The sequence below is a fragment of the Callorhinchus milii genome, unplaced genomic scaffold, assembly GCF_018977255.1.
Source record: "Callorhinchus milii isolate IMCB2004 unplaced genomic scaffold, IMCB_Cmil_1.0 Scaffold10, whole genome shotgun sequence".
Taxonomy (NCBI): domain Eukaryota; kingdom Metazoa; phylum Chordata; class Chondrichthyes; order Chimaeriformes; family Callorhinchidae; genus Callorhinchus; species Callorhinchus milii.
The window spans coordinates 1021808-1034940 of NW_024704751.1; the positions used below are offsets into that span (position 1 = coordinate 1021808).

At 49.7% G+C, this 13133-nt stretch overlaps 1 protein-coding gene across 1 annotated transcript in view; it reads right to left on the reverse strand.

The window, feature by feature from the left end:
- Positions 1–1279: 1279 nt before the first annotated feature.
- Positions 1280–13133, reverse strand: part of zzef1 (zinc finger, ZZ-type with EF hand domain 1) — an 82138-nt gene continuing 70284 nt past the window's right edge. Inside the window, exons 52-57 of the mRNA XM_042338431.1 lie at positions 12862–13030; positions 12307–12405; positions 11173–11338; positions 8905–9055; positions 4531–4602; positions 1280–2755 (exon numbers count right to left, since the gene is read on the reverse strand). Coding sequence (XP_042194365.1) covers positions 2669–2755; positions 4531–4602; positions 8905–9055; positions 11173–11338; positions 12307–12405; positions 12862–13030 — 744 coding nt within the window. The 3' untranslated portion in view covers positions 1280–2668. The remainder of the gene's footprint in view (positions 2756–4530; positions 4603–8904; positions 9056–11172; positions 11339–12306; positions 12406–12861; positions 13031–13133) is intronic.

Below are 13133 nucleotides of genomic sequence, written 5' to 3' on the forward strand. Positions count from 1 at the left end.
CACACACACCCTCACACACACACACACACAACCCTCTCTCACACACACACCCTCACACACACACCCACACACCCTCTCACACACACACCAACACATACTCTCTCACCCCCACCACACACTGATTCACACACACACCCTCACAACAACAACAACAAGATTCCATTTATAGAGCGCCTTTCACGTCAGGAGGACGTCTCAAGCCCTTACACACCCACTTGCTCACTCACACAAAAACCTTGGATGTCTACGTTTGGTGTCGGTGTTCGGTACTCAGTAACTAAACGAATAATTTGCGTTTTGCACCAGATGTGACTCCAAAAAAAACCACAACTTTTCTTTAAGCTCCGTCGGTGCTCCCTCACCCGCGAGTCACTAACAGCTCGGCACGGTGACTCACTCCCTGATCCTGACTCACACTCTGGCATAACCGAGGACTCACCACTGACAAAGCCAATTATTGGATGACGCTGTTCATTGCCTGCTCAGCCTCACCAGGAGAGACCGACCGGGGGCCTTACACCCACCACAAGAACTGGGGGGGAGGGCTCGGGGTGAAGACCCCAAAGTACACCGGTTGCAGGGAGCGAGCGGGAGAGCGGATCAGGGTCAAGATGCGGAAAAACACCAGTGGTGGTGGGGTGTGGTGGGGTGGGCGGAGAGGAGAGGGCTCCAGGAAAAACAACCCCATTTGTGTGCTGGATTATTCTACGTTTCAAGCCCAGGTGGAGAAAGGATGATGTATACAGAGATTTTTTTTTGTGAGGCGGGGAGCGGGGGAGGGAAGGTAGTGGGGGAAAATGACACGCAAGGGAGGGGAGGGGAAGGGGGGTGGCCAATTGCACACAGCAGCGACCCACAAACAGTCCTGGCATTGATTGATCATTTGGAAGGATTGTTACCAAGGAAACAGATCTAATAACTGGGTTCCTGCTTACTGCTGGATAAACCGAGGCGTGAGGAGTAAGGAAACTTGCCTAAGGTTTCACCCCGACCCGCCCGGGAATCATCAGCTTACCGGACAGGCCTTCAAACATTCTGCCCTCGCTCTCTGGACCCCCGTACCCCATATCCCTCTGATTTGCTCCCTCCCCTCTCTCGAGGCACGTCTCAAAATGTAACTCTTTGACTGCGCTTTTGATCACATCATCATTTCGAATAAGCGCCACAGGGAAGTGTAGCGTCCAAGGGATCGGGGTGGGGGGTGAAAGGGGGAGTGGGAGTGTGGGGTTTAACGTCTCATCGAAAGATGGGAAAAACAGAATAATGATAAGTAAAACCCTTTGCTTTTTGGGGATTTTTTTCTCCCTTTTGTAATTTATTTTTGAACATTACCAAGTGGGCATATTATTTAAAAGAATTGAGCAAATATTACAATCTGAGTAAATAGTTTAAACTTGTCCATTATTTTGAACTGCATAATTGATACCCGCATCACATAATATTAACAGCATTGTACATTCAAAATTCTATGCAGCATTGGAAATGGGTACAGCTGAGGCGGGGGGCAGAGAAAAAGAGAGTGCACCGGGTGGGGGTGAGGGTGAGAGAGAGAGAGAGGGTGGGCTGAAGATATTGACGTGAGCAAAAACAAAATGAAATAATATCAAGGTTTTTTTTTGCTTAAGAGACCGTACAAAAATTATTCAGAAATGGCACTATCGTTAAGCGGGGTGGAAAAAAAAGTTTTAAATGAATAAAAAATGAGAGAAGAGAGAGAGAGAAGGAAAAAGCTCTTAGTTAAACAAAAATTACATCTATCCTTCTAAGGACAGGAAGACATAAGGTGGCGTTTCAGATTGATGTCAGGCATGGAGTTAGACAGGGCTTATCCCAGCACCGGGGGGTTGGGGGGGGGGTGAAGGAGGGGAGAAAGAGGTGGCAATATTTAAGATGAAAACAGAATGTAAGAGGATCGAGGTGGGTTTGATTCGAGTGTTGTGTGTTACCTCCCGCAGATGACGAACAGGCAGCCACTTGTTACCTGATGAAGACAGCTACACTTTCAAGAATTCTTCTCATCAGCTCTATATATATATATATATTTTATATATATTAAAAAAGAATCAAGTCTACCAAAAAAGAGATCACTTCAATAAGGTATAACCTTCCAGTGGGACAGTGAGATCCAGCTTACACACGAGCCATTGGTGGGCGAGGAGTGAAATCATCGCGGGTTGGTTGGTGCTGCCCATCAGTTGTCAAGTCAAAGTGAACTTGCATTGGATACAGCATCATCCACCCATTCTGTGCCCAATCCCAGTCTGGGTCAGGGTGGGCTTGGCTGACACGTACTGCGGTGGGTGGGGGAGGGGGGAGCTCACCCCAAACGTTCCCGATCTAAGGACAGGGTCACAGGGACCAGCGTTAATGGTGAGTGTTTGGGCCTGAAGTGTAATAAATCCAGGGCTTTCTAACCAAGGTGGGGAGAGAGTAGACAAAGGGGAAGTTTCAGTGTGCGTGAGAGTGGAGAGAGAGAGAGAGAGAGAGTATACAGAAAGTGGCATCACACTTCAGAAAGTTCAGGTTTGACTAAGTCTGATCAGTTGGCTGGTACCCTCCTCCCATCCCCCCACCTCCGCGATCGCCGACTGGGCTCGTCCCGAGTACCCGTAACTCTCGGTGGATGGTCCGAAGAGGCGGCTGGTTCACTTCGCCCGTCCCCCCGGCTCTAAGATACAGATGCTCCTCCCAGGAACTTGGTGGCTTTATTCTGGTGGTTAATTGCGAGGCTGATGGCAGCGATATTCTTGAGTCCCTGAAACACAAGCCTCCCCAGGTCAGAATCCCTTCAGACACAGCTACGAGCTGACTTGCACAGTGCCTTTCACACACAATGACGTCTCAGAGCGCTTCACAAGGATGACATGGTGGAGCGAGGTGGACAGAGGTGGGGGTGGGTGAGTGGGGGCCAAAGCTATGGGAGTCTTGTAGGAGGGTTTCAATCATAATTGCATCTGAGTCAGCGTCTTTTGTGGCACGAGGACATCTCAAAAGTTTCCCAGGATTTACTGCAAAGTGTAGTGACTGTACGTTTTGAAAGCAGGAAGCGAGGGCAGGGTGTCCCAGTGAACAGGGTTTGTTCTAATCAAACCCCAAAACTGGATGCCGGATCCATTCACATCTTCAAGGCTGAGGTGGAGAGATGTTTAGTAGGTCAGGGTATTAAGGAATGCGGGCAAGGGCGGGCAATTGGATTTGAGGTTACAGATCAGCCATGATCTTATAGAATGGCGGAACAGGCTCGAGGAGCTGAATGGCCTCCTCCTGTTCCTATGTAACAAAAAACAAGGAGGCAGCTGGTAACGGGTCACATTCACTCAACACTAAATAGGTCATCGTTCACAAGGAGGGGGGAGGGGGGTGTTTAAACAAGGCAACATTATCAATACAGCAAAAGCTAAAATGTGACTATTAATGGTTAACCTGTGAACAATGCCGGCATTGTGAACAATGCTCTTCACAATGGTGGAATAAAGAAAAGGAATTTGACCCAACTGGTCTTAAGTTAGAAGTCGTTGGGAACACTCAGCAGGTCAGGCAGCATCTATGGAGAGATGACCTATGGTCATCGACCTGAAATGTTAACTCACTTTCCTTTCTCCAGAGATGCTGCCTGACCTGCTGAGTGTTCCTTGCGACTTCTGTTTTTATTTCAGATTTCCAGCATCTGCAGGATTTTGCCTTTTTGGTCTTAAGTTAATCTCAAGACAGATCCGATTGTCTGCAGTATTGACCCCGGTTGGTTTAAAGGGCCAGTTACACAAAGCGGTATCCTGTGGGTACCACAACAAGCATAGAGAATGAAACAACTTGCACCTATATGTTGTAACTCACTCCAACGGTTCCCTCAGCAAAACCGACAGCCCTCAGGCAGAGGGGAGGGAATGTCAGAAATACTCCAGCGTTTACATAGATTACGATCCTGATGGAAACATGCAAAGCAACCACTGCCCAACATCTGTGTCCCAGATTAGAACATGTAAAATCCAATGGAAGCCAGGGTCAAAGTGATTACTGTGAAGTGTAGTGACTAAGTGAACGCAGTAGCCGATTGCGATTGCTCACAGCAACTGCCCACAAACAGCCATGACGTGAGCGTCAAATCTTATCGGGAGGATTGCGGCCAGGACACAGAGAGAGAGGAGCCCCCTTCTCTACTTGAGATCAATTTCTTTAAAGTTTGCCTGAGCGGTGCACTGAGGAGCTTGGTTTAAAGACTGCGAGCTCAAAGTCTCCAACGCGGGACTTGAGCCCATAATTTTATGAGCCGGAAGGTGAGAGGGCTAGTGAACGAGCCCAGTTCATATTCCGTTAGAAATCTCACGCTGGGGCCAATCCCGAGTACTTCACTCGTGGTTTGATAGGAGTACACTGAAGGAATAATGGATGGACTGAAGTGTTAGGGTTGGGACAGTGACTCTCAGTTCAGTGTTGACTGCAGTAACACAGCCCTACGAGTCTCTTTCCAGTTCACTGAAGCACGAGCGGGTGCATCCAGCTGTGTGAGTCTGTGCGCTCGAGAGTTCTCACCTGCAGAGCACAGCGCTGGATGTGATCTTCTGTGGTTAAGGCCAAAAAGTAGTCTTGCAGCACTCCGAGTTCCTGCAACCAATCAGAAAGTTACACCGTTACTTTGTCGCTCAACACCATCTACGTTTGAGAACGGCCCCTTTTCACGTTTCAAAGCTCTGTGTGGGATTTGTTTTAAAGTGTTTTTGTGCGGTGGGGAACGCAGCAGCAACAACAACAACAACTTGCAGATTTATAGAACGCCCGCCAGGCAGGACAGGGTCTCGCAGCGCACATGATGTAGACAGAGAAAAGGGAATTTCACTCCCGCCTCAAGTCAACCCTGAGTGTCACCACAGCAGTTGAAATAGTGCCATTGACACCGGAAACTGCTTCTGAGTAAAACAGTGAGTTTATGCAAATTTCCCCGATGCAGCCACACCCCACACACACACACACACACAAAGATAGCTGATCCACCCTTTACCCTCCCCCACTGCACCCCACACTGCACTATCTCCGCTCTGGCCTCAGCTATTGATATAACCCACAAGCTGCGAGGCTATGAAGTGCAGAGGAAACCTGGGGGTCAGAAGGGACCTGAATGCAGGAGGAAGTCAGCCCAGCACTGCTTATCTCAGCGTCATGCTCCCCAGATTTACCACAAATGGGGTGGGGAAGACATTTGTCAATCGACTGATGCTGACCCGGGGATCATCGCAAACAAATAATAATCATCTTGCATTTGATATGCATTCAAGCGCTCCGAGAAGCCATCCGGCATGACGGGTGCTATTTAAATATACGTTGTTGTTGGTGATATAGTGTCTTATTGTGTCGTTGCTAAAGCGCTTTACAGAATATTACCATGAAGGGTATTTTGTGGATGTTTATTCTAACACCAACGCACAATGTCAATGTCAACGTGTCATAAAGCCCAATAGAGGAAGTGAGTTACTGAGCTGCAGATTTGGGCTGGGCTGGAGGGGGGCTGGGCTGGCAGTGGGCTGCCCTTGGCAATAGGCTGCCCTGGCAGTGGGTTGGGCTGGCAGTGGACTGGTGATGGGTTGGGCTGGCAGTGGGCTGGTCTGGCAGTGGACTGGTGATGGGTTGGGCTGGCAGTGGGCTGGGCTGACTGTGGGCTGGGCTGGCAATAGGCTGCCCTGGCAGTGGGTTGGGCTGGCAGTGGGCTGGTCTGGCAGTGGGCTGGTCTGGCAGTGGACTGGTGATGGGTTGGGCTGGCAGTGGGCTGGGCTGGCAGTGGGCTGGGCTGGCAGTGGGTTGGGCTGGCAGTGGGTTGGGCTGGCAGTGGGCTGGTGATGGGTTGGGCTGGCAGTAGGCTTGCTCCTTATACTGTGCAGCTCCTGGAACCTGAGGATATAACTAGTTACTGCACTGACACTGTGCTGAAAGCTTGTGTAACTGCTTTGTGGTAGATTGTGGGGCGGGTTAAGGAAAGCTCTTCTCTCAGGTGCTGTGGTTAGTGCACACTTCCTGTGCATCACTTTGAACAAGAGCTGCTATGTCTGAAACAGGCGGGGGGCAGGCGGACAGCGGGAAAGAAAGCCTCTCTGGGCTAATAAAAGCTCCCCCCACACTACTGTCTACTCTAATCCCATTCTTCCCCCGTTAGCTCCCTGTACTTCGTTATATTGTTTCCTTCAAATCCTATCTATAGACCTTCCTCTCTGACCGTGCCTTCGGCTTCCTTCCCACCCTGACCCCCACCGCTCTCTACCCCTCCTGACCCCAACTCCTAGCTTGGATCCCAAAACCCCTGACCGTCCAGCCCCCTCGGACATCTATCCGATGTGAAGGACACTCGCTATACAAGTATAATTTGTTGTTGTTGTGGCAATTTTATCCAATTTCATTCCGTGTTGTAACTAATAGGATTTCAGCACAACTCACATTTACCAGGGAAGCTGTCACTTGGGAAAGTTAAGCCACAGGTTGTCTTCCCAAGGCTCAGGGTTTCAGGTGCTGGTTAACAGGAAGGAACTCAAAGAATAAGATGAAGTCACAAGCTAGTGGGATGTTGACAGAGGCTGTGTTACATCACAGAGTGATACAGTGGGTTAGTGAGCTGGAGAGAGAGGGGAGAGAGAGTGTGGGGGAAAGAGAGAGAGAGGGCAGGGGGAGGAAGGAGAGAGAGAGAGGGAAAGGAAAGAAAGAACTCACTGCAGTAGAAAGCCGGGTTTCCACATTATCGGAGAAGGGAACCATTGTGGATATGGAACTAGTGTGGGTATCAGGTCTCTGCGATTGCATGTGAGCATCTCTCTCACTCTGTACATGTGAGAGTGGCGTGTCTTTCAGGTTTGAAAAGCTCTAGCTCATCTGACTGTCCTCCCTGAGCCAGGCACATTATTCCAGGGCACTGTCAATTACAGCACAGCCCAGCCTGGCTCATCGGCAGTGAGGGTACACTGGGGTCCCCCACAAGCCTTGGCTCACGCCAACCTGCGCCTAATACATTCCGGAAATAGGTCAGCAGGAAGCGTCCCTCCAGGGAGAGAGAGAGAGAGAGAGAGCGCATATTCCATTCCAACAATCTATCCCTGGGATTTCCATGTGTAGGTGGGATGCATGGAAATCTCAGCTTGGTTTGGAGACTCTTAAGCAACGGTGACGGGTTTCCGCATGTGTCAGACACCCGGGCTGGCCAAAAAAACACCTCTCTGGGACTGCCAAGCCTCCTCCCTGGAATAACAGATTGATTAAGATTCCCTCTTCCCTTCCCCCCCACTCTCTTTCGTCCAGCAAAACGTTGTTAATTCCAACACACGATTTCTGGCAAATCTCTGCAGAATTAATATTTTGAAAAAGATGACAACTTGATCTTAAGTTTACACTGAAATATTTCCAAGCTGGTATCTCACTGATCACTGCGCTAAGTCTGGAGCACACTACAGTGCGCCAGGGAGAGGCTGTGTTATTTAACAAGACATCAAAGCGAACAGCTCAGGGTGAAAAATGGAGGCGAAAAGTTTCAATGGTTTGAACCTTTTTTTTTTGCTGCGTAGCAGTCATTCTATAGAACATCAAAGGATGTCAAATCTCGTCGGCTTTCCTAAAACAAACCAGGGTACTTGCAACAACCCAGCTCAAGAAATCAGGAGATTGATTCTCAGGCAAACTTTTACTAAGTGCAGCATGATAACAGGTTCTCTTCCCCTCCCCCCACACCCCCCCCCAACCCCAATATTTGCATGAACGTGGGGAGAAATTCGGCCCAGTTCTACAGCACTTTAGATTCTCTCTGCGTTGCCGAGTGTCCAGAATTTGGCGAATCATTGAACTTAGTCTCAGCTTTGAAGATGTTTTTCCTCCCGCAGCATTGACAGAAAAAAGATTGAAGGACTTGTCAAACTTCTGTGTGCTCTGTCTGCGGAGGCTAAGAAAAGAGCAAATCGGGAGCTGGTGGAATTTTCCCCCAGTAAATTGCAACTTGCGTTCAGACTCAGTTGACAAGTGTGCCCCAAAATGATAATAATAATCCTTATAATAATAATCCTTGCATTTGATATAGCGCCTTATCACGTCTTCGAGACGTCTCAAAGCGCATCACAGAATATACCGTCAAGTGAATTGACTGTATATTTTGTGGGCGAAACGCGGCAGCCAATTGCGCACAGCAACGTCCCACAAACAGTCGTGGATTGAAGTGACCAAATTATTATTATTATTATTATTTTTTCGTCCATGCACACAATTGGATTGCATTTGCTGTTAATTAATTAGTTAGTTAATTGATTAATTTGTTGGGGGGAGGTGACTGTAGGCACGGTCAAAGAGGAAGGTTTTTCAGGCCTATATATAGGATGGGAGGATGTCCCAAAGTGCTTCTCAGGATATAGTGTAAAGTGCAGCAACTGGGTTTTTTTGTGGGCGAAACGTGGCAGCCGATTTGAGCACAACAGCATCTCACAAGTCAAATGACCAATTTTATCTGGGGGAATGTTGCCCAGGATACCGACTGGGAGAAACTCCCTTCTTGTTTTGTTTAGCGCCGGGGGAGATCTTTAACGTCCACCTGAACTGGCGACCAGGACGGCACCTCGATTTAACTTCTCATCTGAACACAATGGTGAAGTTACAGGAGGAAGAGTGGGGAATCCCATCCTGAGGCTGCTGTGCTATAATTTACACAACTGTTAAAACTACTGACTGGGAGTTTGGAATGAACATTGTGTAGTTTACGAGGATTGGGCAAGATTTTCCTGCTTTGCTCAGCCAACAAAAAGCACTCGTCATTCCTGACTAGCATTATTAATGAATGGTTCCGGTTAGGATTGCCGAATGCCTTTTGTAAGGTGAGTGTGTTGCTCAGACTGGTTAACGTCCATGAGTAGTGTGGTTACGGCTGTAACGAGTGCACAGTGGGTGCCTTACCACCGCCCGGTTTTCTGCGGTGAAGAAGAGCTCAGTCAGGGCGCGGTGCAGGGGGGGGAGGATGCAGACGCCAGCCTGTTCTTGTCGCCCGTGGCTCTCCATCTTGGTGAACAGCTGCCACAGCGGCTTGAGGAGAGTCAGGTCACAGCCTCTGAGGAACAAGCGAGATCACATCAATCAGCACAACTCTCTTTGGAAGAGTCACAGTTTTCACTGTGTCAATAACAGCCGTGTGTGCTTGCACAACATCCAAGGGCTTGACAGGGAGTTAGCTAACGCTGCGTGTAGTAACTGTGCTCAATTCGGGCCTAGCAAAGTCCCAACAAACAGCCAGCCATCCGCAAGGCAAAAAAAACCCAACCAATTCATCTGTTGGCCAGGACACAGGATTAAACTGGTCATTCACCTCGTGGGCTGTGTGTGTGGGCACAAACTGACTGCCAAGTCCGCCTGGGCAAACAAGTCACTGCAATTGACTTGACAGCAATTCCTTGCAAAGAGCTTGTGAGTCAGGTTTAAGGGGCTGTTAAGCTCCTGGACCGTCTTTCTCACAGTGGGTAGTAGTTTCAATATTTACTGTTCGTTTTTCCAGCATCAAAGCTTTCAACTTTTATACAATGGACTGATTGGGGAAATCGTGGAAAAATACCAGGGGCTGTTTATTTGCGACTTTCGAAGGCACAAAGACACAATGCGGGAGAACACAGGTGGTTCTACTGTACAAACGATATAAATATCATGTATAAACATTTAAATACATGCACACAGCACTGTTTTTGTTTTCACAGTAAACCGGCAAAAACATTTAAATTGGTAATCTGCATCGTAGATGAAACAGATATGCAAATTAATCACTAGAATTTGCAGAGTCAGCGAGGAGGATACATCTGTTGGTGCCATCATCAGGCTGGGGGTGGGGGGGGGGGTGGGGGGGCGAGAGAGAAGTGAGTGACTGTGGGATCAGGGGAGGCAGCCAAAGAGAGCTGTTCAACACTGCCAATGGCCAAATCAGGTTCAGTTCAGGTAAATGTAAGCGAGATGGAAACAGGAGGTAAATGCACTCTCTGTGGCTGGGGAGAAACCTGAGGCTTTGGGTTGACTCGTCGCTCACCACATCCAAACAGCGTGAGCCACGATGTGTATATCTTTACATACTCAGCTCTCAATCAACCTTTCAACCCAGGAGACGGGTCGCTCGGGGTGCCCTACAGCACAGACTAGTGGCAGGAGGGAGTACGGATAACAGGAACAAACTTTCATTTTTCTTAATGCCTAAATACAACAACAAATGACATTTACCAAGTGTCTTTCATGGTGTTAGGACGTCCCAACGTGCTGGACAGTCAGGTATTTGGACCCGAGCTGGGGGTTGGAATAAGGAGGGGTGGAATGCAGGGAAGGGGTAGAAGGGTGACCAAAGGCACGGTCGAAGAGGAGGGTCTTGAGACAGGCTTTGAAGGAGGCAAGGGAGAGTGGGGGGAGGTGAAGTGACTGTGGGATGGAGTTCGAAAGGGTGGGGGCAGAGAGGTGGAAGGCCCGCCTGCCGATGGTGGGGACAGGTAAGGTTGGAGCCCGCTGAGCAGAGGGAGATACACCTAAACCACTGCGCTTCACAGGCAAAATCTGGTCAAGTATAGTGGCTGTTTCTGGTAAGCAAACGCAGCAGAGCAGTGTCCCACATGCCGCACACAAGAACGTGTGAAGGGCATTCTTCTAATTGGCCGCAGCTCTTAAATCAAGATGAATGGTCCGTACGGCTCTCAAAGTGCTGTTTATCAGCTCAGTGCCATTGTCTGCTGAGCTGTGCTGCTGCAGTATAAAGACTGTGAGCCAGGACTGAGTGTTCTGCTCTTAATTAAATAGTCATGAAAAAGGAAAGAGGAACTTGGCGTTTACCAGGCAGCATGGGTGGAGGTTAAGAGACACATTATACTAGCGATGAGTGGTTCTGATGGGTTTTGGTCTCACCCCAAACAGCGCAGCCCAAATTAACATCAACACTGAACAAATACCTCCAGCCCACAGGTCACTGTCCACACACACTTGCACCCACACACAGACGTACACACCCCCCCCACCCCATCCAAACACACACACACACACATGTCTACACATGATTGCTGCATTTTAAATAGTGGGGTCTAATTTGCATCATTTCTTAATGGCATTCTTAAATAAACTTGTGAGGTCTGTAGCTGTGTGAGGGAGAGGGTCCCCGGTGAGGGTCCCCGGGTGAGGGAGAGGGTCCCCGGGTGAGGGAGGCTGTACCTGTGGGAGCTGCTCTGCAATATCCTCAGGAGCAGGTGAACAGCTTTGAGTCGCTGATGGCCCAGCTGTTGGCAGGCCACGCCCACCTGCCACTCCCAGACCTCAGCGATGGGGAGGTGCTGGAGAACTCGATCTTCCTGCAACATCTGGCGGAGGATCTCGAAGCCTGAGGCAGGGAGTGAGCAAGTGAGTGAGGGAGGGGAGGGAGCGGAGAGAGGGAGTTAGGGAGGGAGTTAGGGGGGGAGAGAGGGAGGGTCCGATGTCAGAACAGCACCTGACACGAGCGAGGTGGCAACCAGCCGCACAACAATTCAATAGCACAGCGCGTGGTGCAGACGTGAGAGCGGGAGCCTCACCGCACCCCCCCCCCACTCTCTCTGTCTCTCTTTAAATCCCACCTTAAAAACCCAACCTCTTGGCCGCACCTACAGTCACCCCACCCACCCCCCACCTCTCTTGGAGCCTAACCCTGTCCCGCCAAGCAGCTCCGAGACCCTCTCTGAGGCGAGGGAGGCTGTTTTGAATGAAAATGACTGCAATATGAGAGATGATGCTGAGTGATCTCGCACAGTGGGTACAGCAGTCAGTAATGCAGTCTCAGCAACCGCTCCGTTAGTTGGAATGACGGCTGTGTAACAGACAGACACACTGTAATTAATATATGAGGGTAATAATAATCCTTCCATTTGATACAGCGCCTTGTCACCTCGTGACAAAGTGGAGTGACTGCGTTTTGTGGGTGAAACGCGGCATCCAACTGCGCACAGGGGTGTCCCGCACACAGTTGTGGATTGGAATCGTAGAAGTATACAACACAGAAGGAGGGCATTCGGACCATGTGCCGGAGTGTCCAGTGCGTCGGGAGAATTTGAGTGTCCAAATTGTTTTTGGAGGGATTATTACGCCCGGAAAGCGATCTGCCAATCGACTAAGAACCGGGTTCCAACATACTCCTGGGTAAACAGAGGCTTGTGTGTGGGGTAAGAAAACTTGCCTAAGGTTTTGCCCTGCCCGGGAATCAAACTCAGGTCCTCTCGCTTGTGAGGCGAGCGCGCTAACCACTGCACTATAGGACTCTACGTAATGACTGAGCTAAACCGTGCGGCTGCCTGTCTGTGCGGCGCGCGCTCTCACCAGTCAGGAACCTGCCGCGATGGCCACCAGTCACTGTAAACCTGTAGCCCCAGTCGTTGGTGTCCATGTCAGATGTGAACCTGTAGTACAGGGTATCACCTGCAGCCAACACAGAGTGGGAGGAACTGTGAGAGAGCTCACAAACCAAAATTAATACTGCGCACAACCACTGGCCCTCATTGCCAGACACAATATCAATGGCAGGTTCTGTGTGTTTAGCTGGTTAGACTCCAGCAGTTACCCCAACGCACGCTCTGGGCTCCTCCTAAGCCGTTGCTCTTGCCAACCAGCGCCTAATACTTTTCCAGAATTAGGTAAGCAGGGTACGTCCCTCCAGGGGGGGAGAGAGAGAGAGAGAGCGCATTCCATTCCAACAATCTGTCTCTGGGATTTCTATGTGTAGATGGGATGCAGGGAATTCTCAGCTTGGTTTGGATACTCTTAAGCAACGGTAATAAGTTTCCGTATGTGTCAGACAATTGTCCGACTCCCCTACTTCAAAACACCACCCTTCCCCCCACCTCCGCCCACCCGCAGAGCGCTGGGAATTCCCACCTGGAACGTCGAAGTCGATCCACTTGTGGGAGGAGCCGCTGAAGGTGTGACGATCCTGCTTAAAGTCACCGCTGCTGGACATGAGGAGCTCGTCACAGCCGTCCTCAGACACACAGTGAGGATCAAACTTCACCGACAGGTAGATAGCCCCCGGGATGTGAACTTTGTCCTGTGTTTAAGGATACAGAATTAACAGAGAAGCTCATGATGCAGAATCCCGCAGAGAGAGGATCGCACTTTGTAAGGATCTTGATATTGATCCATTGGAGGGA